General features: G+C 37.9%; 1 protein-coding gene across 1 annotated transcript in view; it reads right to left on the bottom strand.

Moving 5' to 3' along the window:
- drosha (ribonuclease 3 drosha) overlaps window positions 1–23,236 on the bottom strand; it is a 295,969-nt gene that overhangs the window by 157,685 nt on the left and 115,048 nt on the right. The window contains exon 13 of the mRNA XM_067146934.2: window positions 19,370–19,482. Within this exon, the coding sequence (XP_067003035.1) occupies window positions 19,370–19,482 (113 nt within the window). The remainder of the gene's footprint in view (window positions 1–19,369; window positions 19,483–23,236) is intronic.

Raw genomic sequence — 23,236 nt, 5'->3', positions numbered from 1 at the left:
TATTAGTTTCATGTCCGTATTGATTTAAATATTCACAAATATGAACTTTTGAAGCTTCCACCTAATCAATAATTTAATTATCTATTATTATTGTACAGGGTCGGTTTCGACCCCTTTGAAGGTCATCCACAGCTGGCTAACATCACTAAATACAACAAAGAATGTCACATAGTATAAATAAAAGTATTGTCAATTTACAATATTCTTCGCCCTGACTTATACAATCGTCAAGTGATATGAGGATTAAGACTTAAATTCTACTATTCTGTACCTGGATGATATGTGTTTAAAATACAATGTTCTTGGATTTAAAATGTTTACTGTTGCACACTAAAACTTATAGCTGAGTTGAAGAAGCATTTTTGAGGCACATGTAAGTTCATACGATGTTTGGTATTTTGTACTTATGTTACATCATATGGTCAACCGTGTTTGTCTACTAATGACATAACTATGAATATAAGGATTGCTGGATCCAGTGATGAAAGTTGCTTAAAGTGATGATAACACTTATGTTAAAGTATTACAAAATTCATTGTCTGTATTTGATGATATAAAACTCTGTCGATCTGCATTTGAATGAAACTTAATCTATCAGGTACACTGTTGTTCAGCTTAGAGCTGTTGCATGGCATACTTGCAGTCCATATTAAGGATTGTAACTGTGCTAGGGAACGTTGTATAAAAATGCTTAGTAGAAATTGTGTAAAATTGTAAGTAGATCGTTAATCTTGCTACGTGCTTCCCTCAGTCTTTACGTTATCTGTTTTCGTTAAAATATTGTGATGTGTTATTTGATTTTGTGACATATCATACGTTACATGATTAGTGTGAAAGCTCCTTCTTCACTTTATGTTGTTGGACATGTTAGTACTGCCACTGTTGTCTTCTTGATGTGTGCTACTCGGGAGCACATCGTGCACTGTTTCGTGTACCCAGGCTGGACGGAAGGTGGTGTTACTGGTGCACATTATAACAGAAATGAAAGTGGTTGGTTTGCTATGACAATTTTCGAGGAATGGTTTTCTACAATTTGTCTGCTGAATGTCAAGAAGTTATAATAGGCGACAACCTGTCCAGCCATCTGTCAATGGAAGTGATCGGACAGTGTAAGAACAACAATATATCATTTGTCCTCCTGCCACCAAATTCAATTCATCTAACACAGCCATTGGATGTTGCATTTTTCTGTCCACTTAAAATGTCTTGGAGGAAACAGCTGAAAGAAAGAAGAATAAGAATAGAAAAAACCTACCTAAAACATAATTTCCCAGAGTTTTCATGGTGGCCCTGGAGGATATAGGGGATGAAAGGTTGAAATCTAGCCTGAAATCTGGCTTCAAAGTTGCAGGACTTTGTCCTCTCAATAGAGATGTTGTCCTAAAAAGACTTCCCGACTGTACCGAAAATCAGAGTTCGGAAAAGGTCATGGATCGAATCACTCACAAATCTCCTGAAAACATTTCGATTAGGAGAGAATAATAATTCCAGATTCAAAGATTCAAACGACTGAATGCGAGGCCTGGACAAAGTGTAACCACAAATCACATATCAGAGCAACCCCAAAAGGAACAGGAGCAGCTTGAAGAAAATTATGAACTTTGCAGCCAAGGAGAGAGAATTTCAACTGAAGACAGGACAGCAAGTTTGGAAATGCAAGTAGATGGGACTGATAATTATGATGTAGGAAACTTTGTACTTGTAAAATTTTCCAAGGACAAAATTCAGCGATTTTATGTCGGAGAAGTTAAAGAAACTGAAGAGCACTTGTAGTGAAGTTTTTGAGAAAGAAAGTTGAGAAGGATGTGTACTTCACTTTCCCAGTTAGCAATGATGAATGTGAAGTCCAGAAAGATGATATTGTGAGGAAATTGGAAGTTCGTAACCCAGTCAGACATGGGTGATACAAATTCAAGACCTTATTAATTGACAGCCCAGATATTTTTATATGTAGAAGCCAGTGTATTGTGAAGACAGTACAAAAGTTTCTTTTTTTTACTTGTGTTTTTCTCTTCATAAATTGGACTCAAGAGAATATGATTTTGCTATCTTAATAAATTATCTTTCATGCCATTAAAAATAGTTATGTAGTATAATACATACCATTCAATGCTTGTAAGCTTAAGTGACATAAATTTTTTTTGGGGGGGGGGGAATGTGAGTAGTTTAGAAATATCTTGTAAATTTGATCACTATACGTCTGTTTTACCACAAATACTTTTAATTTGTTTGCCAATTATTGATATCGGGCATTCTACAAGTTTTTAAAAACTTTCACGGTAGCCGAAGTAACACCAAGTTGGAGGAAACTTTGTTTCTAGAGTTATTTATAAGGTGGCCGAAGTTAACCCAAAACATGGGTTCAACCTGGCTGCTTTTTCGCTAATTATAATTCATTACTGAATTACAATTAGTATTATGTACATACATAACAATGAAGATAAAACACGGCAAAACTTATTATTTTTTTTCCAGAAAATTAGAGGAAATATTCCATGTTTAAATTTTTAAAGTATACGAAAAAGTGGCCGAAGCTACCCTGTTTACAGTATGTACAGTATGTATAAAAAATATTCAAGGGGATTTTCAATAATTTCCAGGTGGACCTCTGAATTTAAATGTCATTTTAGAAAATTGGAGAATGACCCACACAGTGGACTATACAGTAGAAGTCCGTTACAGCGAGAATTCATAACAGCAAAAATTTTACTCGCTATAGCGGATTGTCGTTATAACCGATTTTTGTATAAAAGTCAGAAAACCCTCCATATACATTAAAATTGGTATGAAACAGCAATCAGTTTGTTCAAAGCTTGCATTTCTGCGGATGATATCCACACTATTGCTTACTTGTTATTTTTCGAAATTCGATACGTGAAAATGTATGTTAAATTTCTTTCTGAAAAAAATTATAGTACCATATTTCTCCAAATACAAAATTTAAATCAGGTTCAAAAAGTGCTTTGTAAAATCATATGAATGCCATCGTTGTACAGTATGCATTTTTAGACTATTTTCAGACGCTGAACATTGGCTTTAGTTATGCCATATTTTTTTGTGGCTGCACAATTATTCTTTATTTCCGCAGGTTTAACGATCATTAACTATAAATTGGCATCATAATACCGAAAAGAAAATTTGCCCAGGAAAATATTCTTGCTGTTACTTTTACTTAGCGTCAGATATAACCGGTTACCGCTACACACACATCTTGCTTGCCGGATTCGGCCAACTTCAGCGGCTAACGATGTATAGGCCTAATCACGGACGCTGAAAGTCAACGAACAAGATTATTGCGACGTGGTGTGGACATTCCGCCCTTGTTTCTTGTGCACATACCTCACAATTTCATCTTCGACTTCTTTAAAGCATCCTTGTTGCGGACCACTGAATGCATTTTTTATACAGAAGGCCTACACATTCTTTTAGCTACCTTTGTCTTCATGCCAACGCCGAATATTGGCTTTAATTAGGTCTATGCCGTATTTTCTTGCGGCTGCATAATATTCTACATTTTCGAGTGTTTAACAACCATTAACATAAAATAGACATAATATCGATGAGAACCCGTTGAAAATTTCCTGGCAATACCTCTTCCACCTATCTTTACAATATGACTACCATCACGAAAATATTCCTGCTGTCTATAAACTTAATTATACTAAGCGCCAGGTGCAGTAGACTCTGCCACTGAGTAGCCATGGCCTTTCTAAGAATCGAAGGATTGAATGTTTTGATGCCCTTCTGTAGATATGAGAAACATTTTTGTAGAGAATAACAGAACGCCATTCTCTCTTCACTATTTCCCGAGATCCAGTGACGTTACACACAGGCACTCTACAACTGGCTGCCGCGGCCAGTGATGTATAATAAAGAGGCAGTCGTTTATTATCAACCAGTTTTGCCTGTGCGCGCGCGTATGGGGGTGAAATAAGCAGCGTGGTTACTATGGTAGTTGCCAATGGTGCTCATTACTGTTAGGCTGGGAATGCAAGACAACCCGTGATTCTTCGCAGGAAATCCTGAGGGAAATTTTTTTTTTTGCTAGTGGCTTCACGTCGCACCGACACAGATAGGTCTTATGGTGACAATGGGATAGGAAAGGTCCAGGACTGGGAAGGAAGCGGCCGTGGCCTTAAGGTACAGCCCCAGCATTTGCCTGGTGTGAAAATGGGAAACCACGGAAAACCATCTTCAGGGCTGCCGACAGTGGGATTTGAACCCACTATCTCCCGGATGCAAGCTCACAGCCGCGCGCCCCTAACTGCACGACCAACTCGCCCGGTGTGAGGGGGAAAAAACCATGTCATCTTGGATTTGGAGAAATAAGGTATCACTCCAGAGGCTTCTGTGGCAAACATTTCAGTTTTCTTCTTCAAACGGCGTTACCGAACCTAACCGTATATTTATCATGAAAACATATTTCGAACGCATGTCGAGAAATGACAACCTCCTCACTAAAATTTACATGGGATAGCCTTTCCGAAATTTAACCAGACGTGATAAAATATAATTTAACCTAAGAAATCAGTGACGAGCTCTGCCATATCTTGAGATGTATTGCATTCTTAATTAATGTCAGTGTCGAGTATTAAAATCAAGCGAGCGTTTACTTAGCCTTTATATCTAACGAGTTAACAACTACCAGCCATGTTATTTAAGTATTTATTACGAAGTGTTATCCTCTTTCATTTTGAATTTTCTTTCAGAGCAGCAGTCGACGGATATTACTAATCGACTCCGACATCGTCTTCAAATGTCGACGAGAGAGTACGCAAGTGCACATAGCGAGAAAACGATACTGCACTGAAATGAATGTACAATAGAGGGAAATTTAATTGATCCACCTTTTTTCACTACATAATATGTTGTTAATATAATCACAACATTTTTTTATTCAGTACCGGTTTCGGTGTCTATGGACACCATCATCAGCTGAAACAGGTTGTGTGAACAACGATATAAAAGTATGTAGTACATATAATAAACCCTCAGTAATAAGTGACATTAATAAGATGAGGTAAAAATACAATGCTTAAAAGAATATAAACAAGTTATGAGCTTGTTGGTCGAAGTATAAAGTGAAAGTGAGGATATTAACAAATGTTTAAAGACTTGATCACTTTGGAATGATTAAAAAGTATCAAGCGTAGCACTGCTAAACACTAGGTTAAATACAACATGGACATCCAAAAACTGACATGGGATGCAGTCCTTCCACAGAGTATTGATAATAAAGTAACATAAGTAAGTTTGCTGGTGGCTTGTAACATCAACTTATAAAAAGAAGCCATCATTTATGAGGTACCCAAAGAAGTGGATCATATTGCAGGCAAAGAAAAAGTGGATATATGGCCAGAAAATTCTCGATCCAATTCGGAACCTGAAGTATGAACAGAAAGTTAAGAGTTAAAATGAGATATTGGAAACAGGGCGTAACACTATAAAGTTAAGTAGGAGACTCACCTCAAACAGGGTGATGTATGCGTGGAGAGTGGCAAGGAACAAGTGCTAGAGTTTGCTAGAAGCATTGACCATTGTTAAGGGAGGAAAAGGGGTGGGTCAGAAAGGGAGAGAGGAGGGGTGATGGAGGGGGTGGAGTCAGATGGCGTGGTAGGGAAGGATAACATGATAACGTGTGACGTATAATCTGAAAAAACAAGCTATTTTTTGGGAGTTTAACACTGTTGAGATCTGAAATAAGAGAATCACATAAAATTCTGGGATTTTCGGAAATGTCGTTCAAGTTGAGATTAGGATTGAAGTATTGGTCTAGATGTATGTAACAGGCTTCCGTGATATCTAGTAGGGGGCCTTTGCTCAATGTGTCTAATACTGTTAAATCTTGATCTAATCCATTAAATTTATGTTTATAATCTTGCGGACCGTGGACGGCGTAAGACGTTTAAGCTTGCTCCTATGCTGCGGGCCGTGGATGGCGTACGACGTTTAATGTTCCGCGCGAAGCAATGCTGTTTCTATTCGTCATCTATGCATTCTTACACCTTAGTCAGCGTTACTGGTTGTAGGAGGAAGTTGGTTGACCTTTTTGAGATAACCCTCGCGTTGAGTGGGCTCATGTTTATCTTAGCTGTTTTAGCGGGAATATCTGAGCACTTCCTCGCGCATCAAGACGGTACTTGAGGTTCCAATGCAGTGCGTGTCGTTCTTGCCGAGTGTAGTATAATGGCTTATAAAACAAAATTTCTTATGGAAGATTAATTATTAGATATTGTTCACAATGATTCTGGTGATGAACTTATTCCTGAAATACTCAGATAGTGAAAGTGTCAAGGAAATTCAGATTCCCGAATCCGATAGGCCTATAGAGAAAGTGAAGTGCCTGATGCATATCATCCTAGTTATTGTCCACCCGTTCCACCATTTACAGAGAATTCCGCTATAAACGTTCAAATAGAAAATAAGCAGGATACTTTGAGTTATGCGAGTATTTTCATGAATGACGAATTTTATCAGTATCTGTGTGAGCTGACCAATCTATACGCAAGTCAAGTGATAAGTGCGGTGCCCAGGCCTTTCACAAAGAAATCGATCATGCAATCATGGAAACAGTCCAAAATCCTGATATAAAAATGTACTGGACAGAAAGACCCTGTTTTTCTTTTTTTTTTTTTTGCTAGGGGCTTTACGTCGCACCGACACAGATAGGTCTTATGGCGACGATGGGATAGGAAAGGCCTAGGAGTTGGAGGGAAGCGGCCGTGGCCTTAATTAAGGTACAGCCCCAGCATTTGCCTGGTGTGAAAATGGGAAACCACGGAAAACCATTTTCAGGGCTGCCGATAGTGGGATTCGAACCTACTATCTCCCGGATGCAAGCTCACAGCCCCCTGTTTTTCATACTCCGATATTTTCTAATACAATGTTCCGAACACGCTTCCTTCATATTCTTTCATTTCTTCACTTCGGTGACAGTAATCATTATGCCGAAAATACAGATTGGCTGTATAAAATTAGACGTATTTTGAAACCCGTGACACCAGATATCACACCCTAAATATTTACTAGAGGTAAGCGCAAAGTATCATTTTTCAAACATTTATAGTTTAGGAGTAATTGTAAATTGTATTAAGTGATGCACGTCAAGAGGGCCCGGCATGAAAATGGCTGGTCCAGGCATTCAAGTGTCCTGCTCAGAAGCAGGTACTGAACGTGTTAAGTTAGATTTAGAGCGATGTCTGAATTTGTTGATAATACGTTTGATGAAACTTTTATTATAACCATTAAATCTGGCTATCGCACGTATAGTATTAAGTTCTTCATTTAGGTCTGCTTTCGACATTGGAATTTTGAACGCGCAATTAACTAAGCTATTGTAAGTAGCACATTTGTGGGAATAGGGATGTATGGAATCTTGTTTTATTGTTGAGGCTGTATGGGTAGATTTTCTGTATATTTTGTAGGAGAATGAAGAAGGGAGTCTGGTGATCGTTATATCTAGAAAGTTGATGGAAGCATAAGTTTCTGAATCCAGTGTGAATTTGATACAACATATTATGTATTGAAAAAAGGTGGATCAATTAAATTTCCCTCTATTGTATGTTATCTCCTTTCAATACGGAATGAAGTTTTTAATGTTGACTGAAATGAATGATCGCATTCTGAGGCAATGTTTCAGTTTTCTTATTCAAACAGCGTCACCTAACCTAACTAATACTATATGTGTTATGAAAACATATGTCAAGCGCCAGTAGAGAAATGATGAACTTCTTGGTTTAAATTTACATGAGAACAGTCTTTCCCAAAATTTAACCAGACATGAGAGAATATAATACTAACCACTGAAATCAGTGATCCACTCTGCCATATCTTGAGGTGTGTTCCACATTCTTACTTAAGTGCAGTATCTAGTATTAAAAGCTGGCCCCGTAGTGTAGGGGTAGCGTGCCTGCCTCTTACCCGGAGGCCCCGGGTTTGATTCCTGGCCAGGTCAGGGATTATTACCTGGACCTGAGGGCTGGTTCGAGGTCAACTCAGCCTACGTGATTAGAATTGAGGAGCTATCTGACAGTGAGGTAGCGGCTCCGGTCTAGGAAGCCCAGAATAACGGCCGAGAGGATTCGTCGTGCTGACCACACAACACCTCGTAATCTGCTGGCCTTCGGGCTGAGCAGCGGTCGCTTGGTAGGCCAAGGCTCTTCAAGGGCTGTAGTGCCATGGTTTTTTTATCTAGTATTAAAATTAAGCGATCGTTTAGTTAGCCTTTATTTTTAACGAGTTAACTGTAATTGGACACACTATTTACGCATTTATTACAAAAACATATTCTCTTTCATTTTGAATTTTCTTTACGAAACAGCAGTCGACGGGTATTACTAATTGACTCCGACATCGCCTTCGAATGTCAACGAGAGAACTCGCTAGTGGACATAGCGAGGAAACGTCCGGCTCCATGGCTAAATGGTTAGCGTGCTGGCCTTTGGTCACAGGGGTCTCAGGTTAGATTCCCGACAGGGTCGGAAATTTTAACCATCATTGGTTAATTTCTCTGGTATGGGGGCTGGGTGTATGTGTCGTCTTCATCATTGTTTCATCCTCATCACGACGCTCAGGTCGCCTACAGGCGTCAAATCGAAAGACCTGCACCTGGTGAGCCGAACATGTTCTCGGACATTCCCGCCACTAAAAGCCATACGCCATTTCATATATAGCGAGAAAATATACTGAAGGTAATCGATCACATGCAACATAATCGCTGAGGTGCACAAATATCAGTAACAAAAAAAATCGTGCGCGCTTAATCGCTCGTAATAACGGATGCATCAGTGATAAGGCTCTCGCTGTAACCGAAGGATAATTGCACAGTTTAACAAAGGAATTTTGAAGGGACAGCAAAATATTGTCGTTATAACGGGGTTCTCGTTATATACCGTACTCACTATAGCGGACTTCTACTGTAATTTGTTTCTATGTCAGAATTATATTTTAAAAATTTATAATATGGTGTAGGAGGATTGTCAAATAAAGGTAAACGAAATTTCTGAAGTTCCATTCATTATTGGTGAATGCGCATTCCAAATTTTGACAGAAAAGTCCTTAGTGAGCAATGATTTTCTTTATATGAAGAGTTAAATCTAGTCTGGTCTAGAAAAATCTGACTTCGGTAGAGGCTTACACGCTTTAGAATGTTGTTTAACAAAATATATTAGTGTCAAGAGATTTGAAAGATAATGACAATTTCAAAGAGAAAAGTCCTTATTTTGCAATATATTTTGAGGATTTTTTCAACCATCAGATAAGATGCTACATAATGTAATGTGACCATATCGTCACAATTAATAATTATTTCGAGTTATATGCTTGGGAAAGAAGTAGGTTGGAAGCTTCTTTGTGTGGATGCTGGCAGTCGCATCATATTGCGTAACAAGTTGCTCGCCAGAACGGCGCCTTACACACCCAGTGGGTGGCTCAGATAAACCCCCGAACTGGGCTCACATCACGGAAGAAGTAGGAGAAGAACACCGTTTTGCTGACTCCATCTTTCAAACAATTGTCAACGCACAGCGATGCCAAACCGATGGGGCGATTTTAAAGGTATTTCTGGCTTAAGTAAGGCTTGTTTAACCAGAACTCATCCGTCAGAGCAGTGGGAAGAATGTTGGAGGAATTGTAAAATCAGTAACCAAGGTAGAAGAAGATTACCCATGTAAATGCGCTTAAAGAAGATTACGTAACTGGCGTGGCGTCCCCAAGCTTTTGTGAAGCCAGATGCTAATGGGGATTCCCCAACCCCACTCCTATTCTACATAAATTAATTGCTACGAAACTGCCGACGCTTTCGAATTCCGCATAGCATTGCGTACTTGTAACTATTGAGTCACACAATCTGGCGCATAGTTGGTTTTCGCAGACCTTTTGGTTCAGAAGATGTCAAATTAGAGTGGGGACGCTGTCCGTGAAACCACCCCTACTCTTGCCTTGCCTATAAGTTTTTTCACTTCCCAGGTTGGAGAAGCAGTTGGGAAGGAACCTCAGACGTGAAACGACGGCCGGTTCGCGAGCGATATTGCCATTCCTTTGTATGGTAAAGTAATTCAAGCGGGAGAGAATTTCAGTGATTTTCTCTTGTACATCGCTGATAGGGAAAGTAAGCTTATGACAACGTAGACGTGTGATAAAGTACTGTAAAAATCCACGCTAAATCTTGAACAGAATTCAGGGTGAGATTATAGTACTAAATAACGGGCGGTGAGAACTGTTCAAGAACAAACGAACTAGATAGAATATCGGGATAAGTACAGTGGATAAGCGTCACAACTATACGAGACGATAATCTTAACTGTGAAAATACCGAAAATTGTCTGTCTTATCTTATTAAAAATGAAGTAGACTAGCTGAATTAGCCATTAAAATTATCAACACATAACCGTCAGTGGTCAGAGAACGGAGGAGTAAAATTTTGATGGTGTCGTGTGAAGAAGAAGAAGTGTGTAAAGTTGTGTCAACCATATATTTAGTGATCCCTGTACTAATCAAATGGATTACTCAAGAGACCCCATGGAACGTCTAGATCCCAGGACTCCACGAGCCAGCGTCATGGAATAAAACGCCATCGGCAGGCCCCTGGAACTCCGGGCAGGCCAGCATGCATCAAACTGTTGAGTACTAAGTTATGTTTTTCTTCCAATGCCAGTATTTCCCCTTTGTAAATGAAAGTAATGTAAGGATAGGGTTATTGATAATGTGATTTGATAGGCTAGTTCCGCTTAGAATGGTCGGGAGACCCTTTGTTCAATTTGATTAATTTAAATAGATATGGGAAGGGAGTGATCCAGTAATGATGCATAGAGTTTGGGACCCCTTTTAGTGCCTGCATGTGCATGCCATACTATTTTTTTAATTAGTGCTGAGAAGGAATTAAGGGGGGAAAAGGAGTAGAAAATTGTGCAGATTAATGTTGTAGATCTCAACTGCTTGACTGCATAAGACGAGCAGGGATTAGCAGGTGACAGGATCATTAACATGTGCCCGTACAAAAGAAGGATGTGGAATAGAGTCAGCACTATATTTGTAAAAGTAGAAACAGTAGTTTGTTTGCATGCTAGTTAATAAGTTTTGGCTGTATCTGAAGATGTTCGAGAAATGCTGTGCAGAGGTTCGATCGTCAGTCTTCCCTACACTAGTGAGGTTACATGTAGAAAGTCTGTTTAGTGTTTGGCAAAATTTAATAATTTAAATGATTATCATCATCATCATCATCATCATTATTTTACCTCTCGTAAGATTTTGGATTGATGATTTTATGCCGATCTATTTAAGTGTCAGGTTAGTTATGGCAGGTACACAATCTCGCCTCAAGGGGGAGAGATTAGGGAACATTGTTCTTTGGGTTAAAGGCTGATGTAACTGTGGTAAAAACGTACGACGGAAGGAATGTATAGTTGAACCCCAGACTCCTGGAGAATTGAGGGAATTTTGGTATAATATAGCGGCTTAATTTGAGAAATAATTCTTGGACATAATGATAGTATGAACTGGTTCGAGCAGGTGTACCCTGCATTAGTTCAATGATTTTATTGACTCGGTGACTGCCGAGGGGAGCATTCACAAGCAGTGATTTATTGCCCCAGAAGGGGAAGGTCCTTGTGAGGGCAGCTGAGGGAAGTCGCTTGGCCGAGAAGTGTTTCTTTTACGACGTTGCATTCTTCTGTGAGAATAAAGGCAGAATATTTACGTAACTACCACACACAATCCACCAGCCATGATCTAAAGGCAATGTAGGAATTTACGACTGTCCTCTACATGATTAAATTAGGGCTTGATTACAGTACCCTTGATGGAGACGACCAGAGTCTCAGGTTCGAACCTCAATATAGCACAGAAGGGACCGATAGCTCGCTCATGTAGTGGGTCACACATGAATGAATACAGCCATTGTTTTATTTGTATATGATATGTTTGTTTCTTTTTCAGTGTATGATCATCTTTGTCGTTAATCAATGTTCTATTTGAATTTAGACTTCGTGAAAGTCCATTAATAGTGGTTGTAAGTGACTAGTTTCGTTTTCAAGTCTGTGTTTAATTTGATTATGGAAGACTTGTGACCATTTTATTCTTTTTCGTGTTTAAGTGATGGATTTTATGGTGTGGAATTTGCGGAATTTTTTCAGTGTAAATAAATTTTAAATCTGTAATCTGGGATTTAGTCCCATGGAATACTTGCATTGGGAGGGACATGGCTTACACTTGTAAATATTTAAGGGTTATTTGGATTATTCTCGACAGTTTATGTTTAACGGGTTGATTAGACACATGTAAAACCAATGTGGTAGAAATGTGAGGTGTGGACAATTAGTGTCATCCTCTCGGACATTCTTCGGTTTTATAGAGAGGAAGGTAACAATCAAAGTATGTGTCCTAAGGGAAGATTTATTGTATTAGAAACATTATCAGCAAACTGTTGTCATCCACATAGATATTTCTGCGGAATGTGGAGGCAGCCGCTGATGTGAATGGTAGCACGGATTCCTCCGCTACTAAAATATGTGGTTTATTTTTGTATTATCAGTTGTGGAGTAGTTTATCAAGGATGTCATAATTTTTCTGTATATTTTACCGAGCGCCTTAGTAAATTTGGAGAAATTTATTTGTGCCTATCTGTGCCGAAAGTTAGCATCCCAAAACCTCTTCCGTTCACTGTAAGCCTTTAAGATAGTTATAAGTTTAATTGTGTTTCCTGCCGCGAACGGTCTGCGACTCTGAGAGGCCGGGGTTCAGATCTTAGGAACGGGAGAGTAGCAGTGACCTTGCTGGGCTGAATGGATGTTGACTTCTCATGTGAGTGGATTAATTATACAATCGCAATGAAAGGGAATCGTCACAGGCCGAAAAGGTCCCTTGACCATCGCCTTTCGTGGAGCATGGTCCCATGTGCTCATGACCCAACAGGGTTACTTCTTTGTTGCCACATGGTACCATGAGCTATGGGGGATGGTGGGAAAGGTCCCAGTAATGACTATGGGTGGATTTTGATTACCTAAAAATATTAAAGATAAACAAGCAAATATGACCTAAAAAGCATTCAAATATGACCCAAAAAGACAAAAATATGACCTTATAGATTTATGAATTCACACATAACTAAAATCTCATAATCATTACTGGTTACATATTATTTGTGTCGGAAAATTCTTTGTTCCACTTCACCTTCAGCTATAGCAAGTTATGTACCCTGAAAAGTAAAACAATATAACAATCATTGAAGAAGTACTTGGTTAATGAATAATCAGCAAATTATTTATAAAAATGGGAATGAAATAATCGTACCTGGCATAATTTCCACTGTCAATGCAATTTCACAGCATATCACATGCATTTTCAAGTTGGGAAACTGGAAGTCTCATCATCTGTCAAACAGGATGTTTTTATATCTGGAGAAACTCTGCTTGGCATCACATGATGTTATGGGAACAACTTTTAATAAAGGTATTTCATTCAGGAGAAAATATGGTTAAAATTCGTCAAATTTTGCTTCGTGTCCACAAAGAATGTCACTTATCTCGCAAAGCGTAGAATAGCCTACATCAGACAACAGCAACCTTTCTAATTTATTACTAATTGTATCAGCCACTTCATCTTTTACTCACTTCAGATCATCCTCAGTTTGTTTTCCAATTTTCAGTTCATGACAAAGTGGAATCCCTGCACTTTCAAGACGGGTGACTGATCTTGAATTGTGCCAAAGTTTGATGTTAGGTATGCCAAGTTACTGACCCATCTCTTCAAAGAAATAAAATCTTGCACAATTTTAACACACGATGAATCAGAAAGGCCAACCTCCTGAATTACTCATTTAAAGAAATCACAATGTCTGCAATAATATGGAGTAGCAACAAGCTTCATTCTCAAGAAAATACGGATAGGTTAAGGAAGAAGAGGTAAAGCAGGGGCTGTTTCTTTCATCTTTTGTATTTGAAGTGGAGCTTTCAGGAACATTTTCATACCATTAAAAAGTGTTAAAAGTCCTTTCCTTGCCTTGGTTATGTACGGGGTGGCATCAGTTACAAACGATAGTGTGTTTTCGCTCTTTACACCATCTGGCCAGAGTAGCTTCATAGCATCATATAACAGCACTGTAATGGTGGAATGATTTACTTCCCCAAGAACTTCACATATTAGAAGAAATACTTTGTTAGACTGGTCCCTTTTTTACATTATGCAAATAATGTTAGCAAAATATCTCCCATCTACATCAGTTGTTTTGTCTGCTGAAACCCATATCTTATTATTGAAAATTGTAGATCTTATCCTCTTTAACATGTCCACTGGCTGGTCCTTTCAAGCCTTGAATTAACAAGGAGTTGAAATCATTAATATGTAAAGATTTCCACATGGAAGAATGCTTATAAGCATCAGCAGCATGGGCTTACAGATACTATTAAGCTTATAAGCAGTTCGGCCCCACGATGTAGGAAACAACGCGTCTGCCTGTCACCCGGAGACCCCAGGTTCAATTCCTGGCTGGGTCAGGGGATTTTAATTGTAAATGATTAATATCCCTGACCTGGGGACTGGGTGTTTGTGTCGTCCTGAACGTTCCTTTCCTCACATTCAACACTTTACACTTCCGCCATTTACAAAATACACGCAGGTTCCCCACATATGGTGCAAGTAGGGGCAAAAGATCTTTCTAGGTCGATGCCCCGAACAAATAACAAGTAACACACCTTCACAGCAAGAGGATACATAATTTTTTAAAAGTGTTGATTCATTAAGAGTTTAGTGATTGATGTACTTCTCTAAAAATGATCTGGAGCTGGCACTATTTACTTTTTTTAATAGGAATATTGGAAGTAACTATCAATATGCAGAGATCTTTACAAAATTCTGAAATGTTATCTAACGAGATCATATTCGAAGCAGCTCCTTCAAAAAAACAGAACCTGCCTGTTCTCTGCAGCAGAAAATCTTGTTAAATACTTTTGATGCTTATCAGTATCACAGTGTTATTACACATTAAAATGCTTATGATTTGATATCTTAACTTCATAGAGTACACAGTGTAAATTAACACCATTAGTATTAAAAATCTGTTCCCCAAATTCTTGAACGAACTGCCAAAGTTTGCACCCTCTTTTGAGCTCATTAGGCTCAATAAGCCTCCTTTGTACATGCTTTTACTGCTACCTGCTAAAATACACTAAAACCGAGAAATATTCCTTTCATAGAAAGACACCATCTACTTGTTGTACAAGTAATATATGAAAGTCTGCCTCAGAAATTCACGTTCTGGTAATATAACACTATGGAATATGAATAAAATATGACTTTATATAGATTTAAGCAAAAATGTGATCAATATCTCATAACGGACTAAAATAAGGGTTTAAAAGAAAATACATAACCTGCAATTTCCTTCGGAAGACTTTACATAGTTAGAAATCAAAATAAAGCCCTTAGAACAAATATGACATGACACAGAAATCCGCCCCTTAGTAATGAGGAAGAGAACGGATTTTGAAGGAAATACTGTATATACATGAATACTCTGTGCATATTTTCTCTGGAATTTAGCACAGAGAAACTTGGGTGCACACATTATTTGAAATAAGTTTGGTATCGCCTCAAAAAATGGGTCCCGTTATACTATAGCATTATCTGGCCTTGGTCTGTGTAGCATCAGTATCGCGTTAAAAGTGAAGCGTGAACGAATATTACGTATGGCTACAAGTTCTTGTAATTGCTCGTTCAGGGCTAAAGATAAGCTTAGGGTTACTGAAGATGAAGAAAACATTGGAAACCACACAGCAGGAAGAAAGTACAATGTTAGAGAAAGTTGCAGTCGCGACTGTCAAAAAACAAAACACGACTCAAAAAAGTAGTTAACGGCAGGTATTTTGAAAACACGTTCCTACACCAGACAGCACACTCATTACAACCATACATAGGCAAACTAGACAATTACAAATAACAGGAGAAAATAAGCAAACCGCACACCAATTCTGATCAGCGGGTTATCTACACAACAACATATGAAGATTATGAAGCGTTTCTTAGCACTCACGGTTGGCAACAAACAAAACAAAACTTCAAAAACCCAATCGCCGGGCACGTAACTCAACACACTCTTTTACAGCTAATATCAAAAAGCACACTCATTACTACAACACATGCAGAAACTAGCGGATCACAAATATCAGGGGAAGGTAAGCAAACCGCATGACAATTCTGATCAGCAGGTTTCCTACCCAACATCATGTGAAGATCACGATGCATTTCTTAAAACAAAATTATATTTTACTGAATTCAGTTTTGCAGCACTTCATTTTATAGAATTAGTTTCTTGTAAATGAATAAAAAACAAATTTAAGCAATTTTTTATTCTCTCCTAAAATTAGGGTGTGCAGATTATTCAATGTCTATATGGTAATTTTTTATTTACCAAGAAAATAACAGCCTACAATATGCCAAGCATACCCTGAATTATTCATAAGAAACGATATCTACTAATCATCATCATCCTCCAATTACCCACATGCAGTTCTACATTTTACTATGTCCTGCTACTACTTCTCATTCTTCACTATGTTCCAGTGCAGGTCCATTTCTACTATGCTGTTCTTCCTAAGTCTCTCCTTCCTTTCGTTTGAAATTCTTTATTTTATTTTAGTATTCTTGTTTTATTCATCCATCTACTATTGTATATCCAAATCTTTTCTGTCAAATGTACCCCATTTAATCATTTTAATTTTTAAGCTTTATATTTTTCTATGTCTTCATTTTACTCTCTCTCTCTCCTTTCTCCTTCTTTCAGAAAATTGATTTTAACTCCTATATTTCCTTAATTTCTAGCTTCCACTGTGAATCAGTGGTAGATTGTTGGCCTCTGGATCACACCAAGATTATGGCAAATATATTCAAATTTTTGAAGTGAAGGAAAAAGTTCATAAAGTTAATTAATTCAGCACTCCATATCATTTCAGAATTAGAAATATCTCTGGTGTCACATTTAGTGTTTTACCCAGAAAATTTAATTAAACTCGGCCAAAGTCTGCCCAACAGATTACAGTTTCTCTTCTACCTGGCAGAGTACAGTAAACAGAATGTTGAAATTGACATGTAGCGGTCTCTATGGCATCAAATAAAAAAATGCCTGCATATAGTAGCTGAGACATTATTATTATTATTATTATTATTATTATTATTATTATTATTATTCAAACTGCTATATATAAGAGGATCCTGATTATATGGTATTCTCTGACAGCTATAAATCACATGCCAATAGCTCACAGTATGAAGGTGGTGGTGATTTTTTGTTTTAAGAGGAAGGAACATAGTATGAAGCCTTTATATGCATACTGGTCAATAACTTTTATGGTATTATTTTATAACCTCTCTCTTGTTGTTCCCACAATTCTGAGGATCGTGATCTCCGAGGAGGCTATTGGTCAATTGTCTCCATCTCTTGTGGTCCTCGGCCAGATGTCCTGCACCAAACATGTTCAACACAGTTATACTCCTGATAATATTCGACCATCGAGTGGGAACTCATCCACAATCTCTCTTGGCTGGAACATTTCCAAGAACGATCAGTTTTTCTAAGCTGTCATTCCCGTGTCGCATAGTGTGTCCAAAGAACTGTAAAATTCTTTGTTTACATATTGATAATATGATTCTGAGGTCGGCCTGATTTTTATTAGAATCACTGATGTGAAATGCTGTCCAAGGTATGCATAATGTTCTTTGCCAACACCACATTTCAAAAGAATCTAATTTTTTTTCAGGTCTGTACCACGAAGGATCCGTGTGTCTGTTCCACAGAGGAAAACTGAGAATGCCACACTGGATACTATTCTAATTTTCAGTTGTAAAATGATAAGAGTGATCCTTCCATAAAAGGGACAAATTCATCATTACATTTTTGGCCACAGCTGTTCTTCTCTTAATAACAGGAGCACAGTTACCTGAACTGGAAATGACTGAACCAAGGTATAGCATTTCTGAGATGTTCTCCAATTCCTTGAAGCTGTCTGTTCTAGCTAATTTCTTGGCTCTATCAACAATAATTATTTTTGTCTTGTTCATGTTACTTTGTAGCCCCATTTCAGCACTGACATTTTGGACATGAAATGAGCTCTGTCATTTTCTTCTCATCACAGAGTGCAGTATTGTCTGCATAACGGGCGTTGGATAGCTTCTTACCACCAACAGGAAATCTGCCACCCCATTCCTCACATGCAGCTCTCATTATGTACTTGCCATAGACAACAAATATATTATATTAATTGTGGTTGCTCCTTGGGATAGTTTTGGAATACTCCCAACACTTCCTGGTTTGCCATGTAGAAGGATTAGTTCTATTTGAAGAAGATATAAAACAATTCTTCTACAGTACGTATTTGTTACAAGAAGAATGTGTCTATTTACTGGCATGACTTTTGAACACATTGTGATGAATGTTTTCAGGGGAAAAATAACAGGATTAGGATTAATGGTCGCGATCTGAACATATACCAATAATAATATACCAATCTCACAATGCTGCTGGAAATGGTGTGGATTCCATTATTTCTATAAATTTCTCAAAGTCATTCATGACCAAGTAATTATGAGCAATCTTCCACCTAATCCATAAATTGTTTCTTGAGCAATATTCCTGATATATTTACTGAACAAGAAATCAAGAGAGTAACAGATTTGATCCAGAAGGGTTCAGAATAAAAACAAGTATATATTGGATTCTCTAAAACTTCAAGAACAATCCGTTTCCAGGTCAAAATTCTGGCATTTTTGAAGACTGAAAATACTGTAGTTGATGAAGTGTTAAATTACATTATTCTTATTATTCTTATTACAAATGCATTTAGTTGTGGAAAATTTAAATTACAGGCTGATTTAACAATGTTAGCATTTCATGGTCAGAGAGGGGAAGAAGGTAGCAAGTTGGAGAACAGCAGTCACAAATGATGTAATTGATATAACACTCCATTATGAAATCATCCATTCATCAAGCCTATGTTTGAATTTTTTTAACATACTTTTGTGCTCGCTTCTAATGACAATCAGGACAAAGCAGATAAGAAGAGATGTCTTCAGGGACTAATGGGATGATTCTTTAAGAAGGCAGGATAAAAGAAATGGATGGAACATATGATATATCTGCTGTACATGGGCAGATTCTCGACAAGGAAACAGGATGGATGTATTTGGAACTCTACAGGCTTCAACTGAATTTTAGAAACAAAGCAGTGATATGTTTGATCATTTTAAACAATATCAACCTTTTCATTGAAATAAGCAACACCATAAATTTGAACTTAAAAATTAATATTACAAAAAAGGAATGAATATACCAAGTGCACAAATGACATGTAAGAAAAGCTCAAATGATATTCAATAGTCTTACCTCGTTTCCGAGTGTTCATGTAATGAATACGACGATCTCCATACTCTGGTTGCCGGATTCCACAGTTCGTCAAAGAGTTTCGAGCATGATCAGGGTTGGTGCCAAAGTTCTCCCTGGTTACAGGTTATTTTATAATTAAAGTAGCTATAAATGCATGGAAACTAAAACATTCTATAGCTTTAGTTATTATATCATTAATAAAAGTTTTTTAACAGAAATATGAAAATTACTTTCTTCAGGTTCTGGTGAAACATGACATTACATATAATAATCATAAGTATTCATGTTGCACGAAACAAGATAAACTGCTGACAAACTTGATGTTATCTCTCTTCACCTGTGTTAGGTTGGTTTAATGCTGCTCTAACACATCAGAGGTTTTCAGTGACTCACCTGTTTTACTACTTCTTGCAATGTTTTATGAAATATTTCCCCTCTTTTATTAGTCTCATAAGCTTGTCATCATATTCAGTAACACGGGGATGGGAAAGGGCAGTGGCAGGAAACCATCTTCAGCGCTGCTGACAGTTGGGTTTGAACCCACTGTTTCCCAAAAGCAAGCTTGCAGCTACATGACCTGAGCCGCATAGCCAACTTGCTCAGTGTGCCATAGTATTTAATGCTGTCTATCTCACTGTCCAGGAATCATCAGACATCTGAGACTCCATTTATGGTGGTGTATAATATGCCATCTGGTGATAAGAATAAGGGTATGGTATCTTTTCATCAATAGAGAGCAATGGTAACATTTTAACTCAAACCTTTGGCATTATTAGAACAGCCTGATGATGGACAGCAAGGTCTTTCCATAACATCCAGTTTAACAGCAGTATATCCCATTTCACTCAGCACAAACCCTGACTAATATTCAACAGCATCCATCAAAGCATGGAAGGACGTATTAACTCTCTGCGTTCAAATGTTTGATATGTTCTAATAGTACGATCTGCTGTTGTGCTTGTGTGTTGAAACTCTTCCAACATATGTTTATTATTTTATTACAAACAGCATTTATAAGTTCTTAGCAACTTTTGAGTAGTTATCACATCTGTAAAGTGCAGTAAGTAAACTTGTGTCCTCACCCTGAAGAGGTGCAACTCTTTCCAGGACCCTCCCCCCAACCACAAAGGTGAGATGCTTACACCATTTTAACCATATCAGTCCCCTCACCGTTCTTAAATCTCCAGCAGCAGTGGGAATCGAACCCGGACCACTCAGGATGGCATCTAATAGTGCTAACAGTTACGTTACTGAGGCGGACTGTAAAATGCAGTAAAACTCTGTTAAGAAGTTTCTGAAGGGACCACTCAAAGAAAAGCAGAAATCTTCTTAAAAGAGGTAATGCCTGAAAACTTGTACCCTGAAATACACGTCAAACACATAGCCTACAGACTTCCTTGATTGTGAACGATACCAAAATAGGCCAATATATATAGGCCGTTACCGAAAAGCCACAATATTAAAATTGTATTTTTAGGGATAAAGTAAAACAACTGGACATATTACATACAGTAAAACCAGTCTTCAGCATAATCGAGTGGGACCAGCAAATTTTCCCATTAAAGATAGGTTTCCAGTTAATGAATGTGGGCCTATTCTAAAATAATTAAACCATGAACATTCATATAATAGGCATATTGCAAAGAACAGAGAAATCACTGTGTACAGGATTTATTTTTCGCACCAGTCAAGGAGTTTTCTTAACACATTGATGCTTAGCTACACGACTTTTACAAAAACTTCAGCCTGAGAAATCCACCAAGTGTATCAGAATCACTTTGCCATTTAAACCCTTGACAGCATCTTGATTAAGTCTTTAATTTATACTCTTCTTCCAACTTGGTGCCATATTTCCTGTCTTCTTCTTCTTTCTCCGCCTCCTATCCTCCTTTCTGATTTTTCGTAAAATTCTTAATTAAGACATCTACATCCATTGTGTGCTTCGGTTTGCACATCACCATCTAGTTTACGTAGTGCTCAACATTGCAACTGAAAGCAGCTTCATTAATATAGTTTTGTGATTCTTGCTGTTCAACTTCATCTTCCTCACTATCAATAACTTTTCTCGCTGGAAACCCTGCCTTCTGAAAAACTCTGCCACTGTTCCTGATAACAATTTCTTTACACCTTCGCTTATCCAAAATACTGCATCTAGCACCAAGATGGTTTTAGCTAGTTCAGGGGCGGATGATGTAGAATTCATGTTGACGAACAAAGATTGCATTAACAGTTTACAATAATGCCTTTTAACATTCTGAATGATTCCCTGGTCCATTTGCTGAGTGTCACTTTTATAATGTATTTGTATTCTACTGTTTGTAATGTTAATGTTTACATAATGCATCTATGTAGAGAGAGAGTGAGAGAGAAAGAGAAAGAGAAAGAGAGAAAAAGAAAAGGGGGAGTTAAGAAGGCTTTATTGATAGTTAACCCATTACTGCTCGTTCCCTATCTCCAGGTTTGAAACTGTCTGCACAATACTGCCAATAGTGAATGTCATCAGAACATAATTTTTTTTTTTCCCCCCCAGCTTCCTTTACGTCGCACTGACACAGATAGGTCTTATGGCGATGATGGATAGGAAAAGCTTAGGAGTGAGAAGGAATCAGCTGTGATCTTAATTAAGGTACAGCCCCAGCATTTGCCTGGTGTGAAAATGGGAAACCACGGAAAACCACCTTCAGGGCTGCCGACAGTAGGGCTCAAACCCACTATCTCCTGGATGTGAGCTCAGAGCTGTGCAACCCTAACTACAAGGTCAACTCGCCCGGTCCGAAATATTTTGTGACTTGAGTATCGATATAAAAATTTCATACAGAACGTGGTATTGCAATGTCCCTGCATGTGGGGTGTGTGTGAGTTTGCATGAGAAAGAGAGCTGCTGTCATCACTGCATGACATTGCGTGGCCTTGACAAGCCCGGACTGGCTCGGAGACTTGCCAAAAGGGTGTGAACTGTCAAATGCCAGGTGCAACTTGCATGGATTTTTTTCTTTTTTAAATCTCAAGGGGCTCTAAAATCTGAACTACGTATTCGGGAAAACCTTTTCTAGGGAACATTTTACACAGGAACATAAACTTACATCTTAATTTGAGCAATCATGGGACTGAGAATATCATGTCTAGGATGGGAAAACTTATTACACAGGAACTTCTTACCAGAGTTTTACTGTGCAGTCCTCGGAATTCTTTTTTCCCCTGGGTCAAGATGATGAGCCACTGAATGGATGTTGTTTAAACGTGCCTAACATCTAGGTCATCGGCCCTCAAAATTATTTCAATTAAACTAGTCTTCATTGACATGTTTGCTTCGTGATGTGCAATACAGAGAGTAAATATAAATAAGAGAAGCATTCCTATAAATTTTGCATTTCCAGTATTTATATAGTATGTGAAAACATTTAGTTTGATAAACTATTGCCCAGTTACAGAAAAGCCAATCAACGTTTGACTGGAGTTTGATTGCAATCAGCGTGAGTTTGATTGGCAATCATCCTATGTGAGTTGCAGAAACAGCAAACAGTGTTTGATCGACGATCAATCTCCCATCAGTGCTTGCAGTCTTTAAATTCAAGGATGCTTTTCTTCCATTAAATACATGTGATTGAACATTTCAATGATAAATAAATTCACGTTCATGTAGAAAGTGCGATTTGAGTGATGTACTATTTTGTTTTCTGTAGTCATTATTCTCACATACAACTCCAATCTTGAACATGGAAGTAGTTAATTTATATCAATTAAATCTTGAAATAAATACTTATCTCTGGCATGTTAATATCCAAGTAAACCCAGACTTTTTAGAATTAATAAGCCAATGTGACAAAACTTCAACCTATCCGCAGCATGGTTGTTTACTCTTTTGTA

The sequence above is a fragment of the Anabrus simplex genome, chromosome 5, assembly GCF_040414725.1.
Source record: "Anabrus simplex isolate iqAnaSimp1 chromosome 5, ASM4041472v1, whole genome shotgun sequence".
Taxonomy (NCBI): Eukaryota; Metazoa; Arthropoda; class Insecta; order Orthoptera; family Tettigoniidae; genus Anabrus; species Anabrus simplex.
This window is presented reverse-complemented; position numbering and strand designations above follow the sequence as displayed.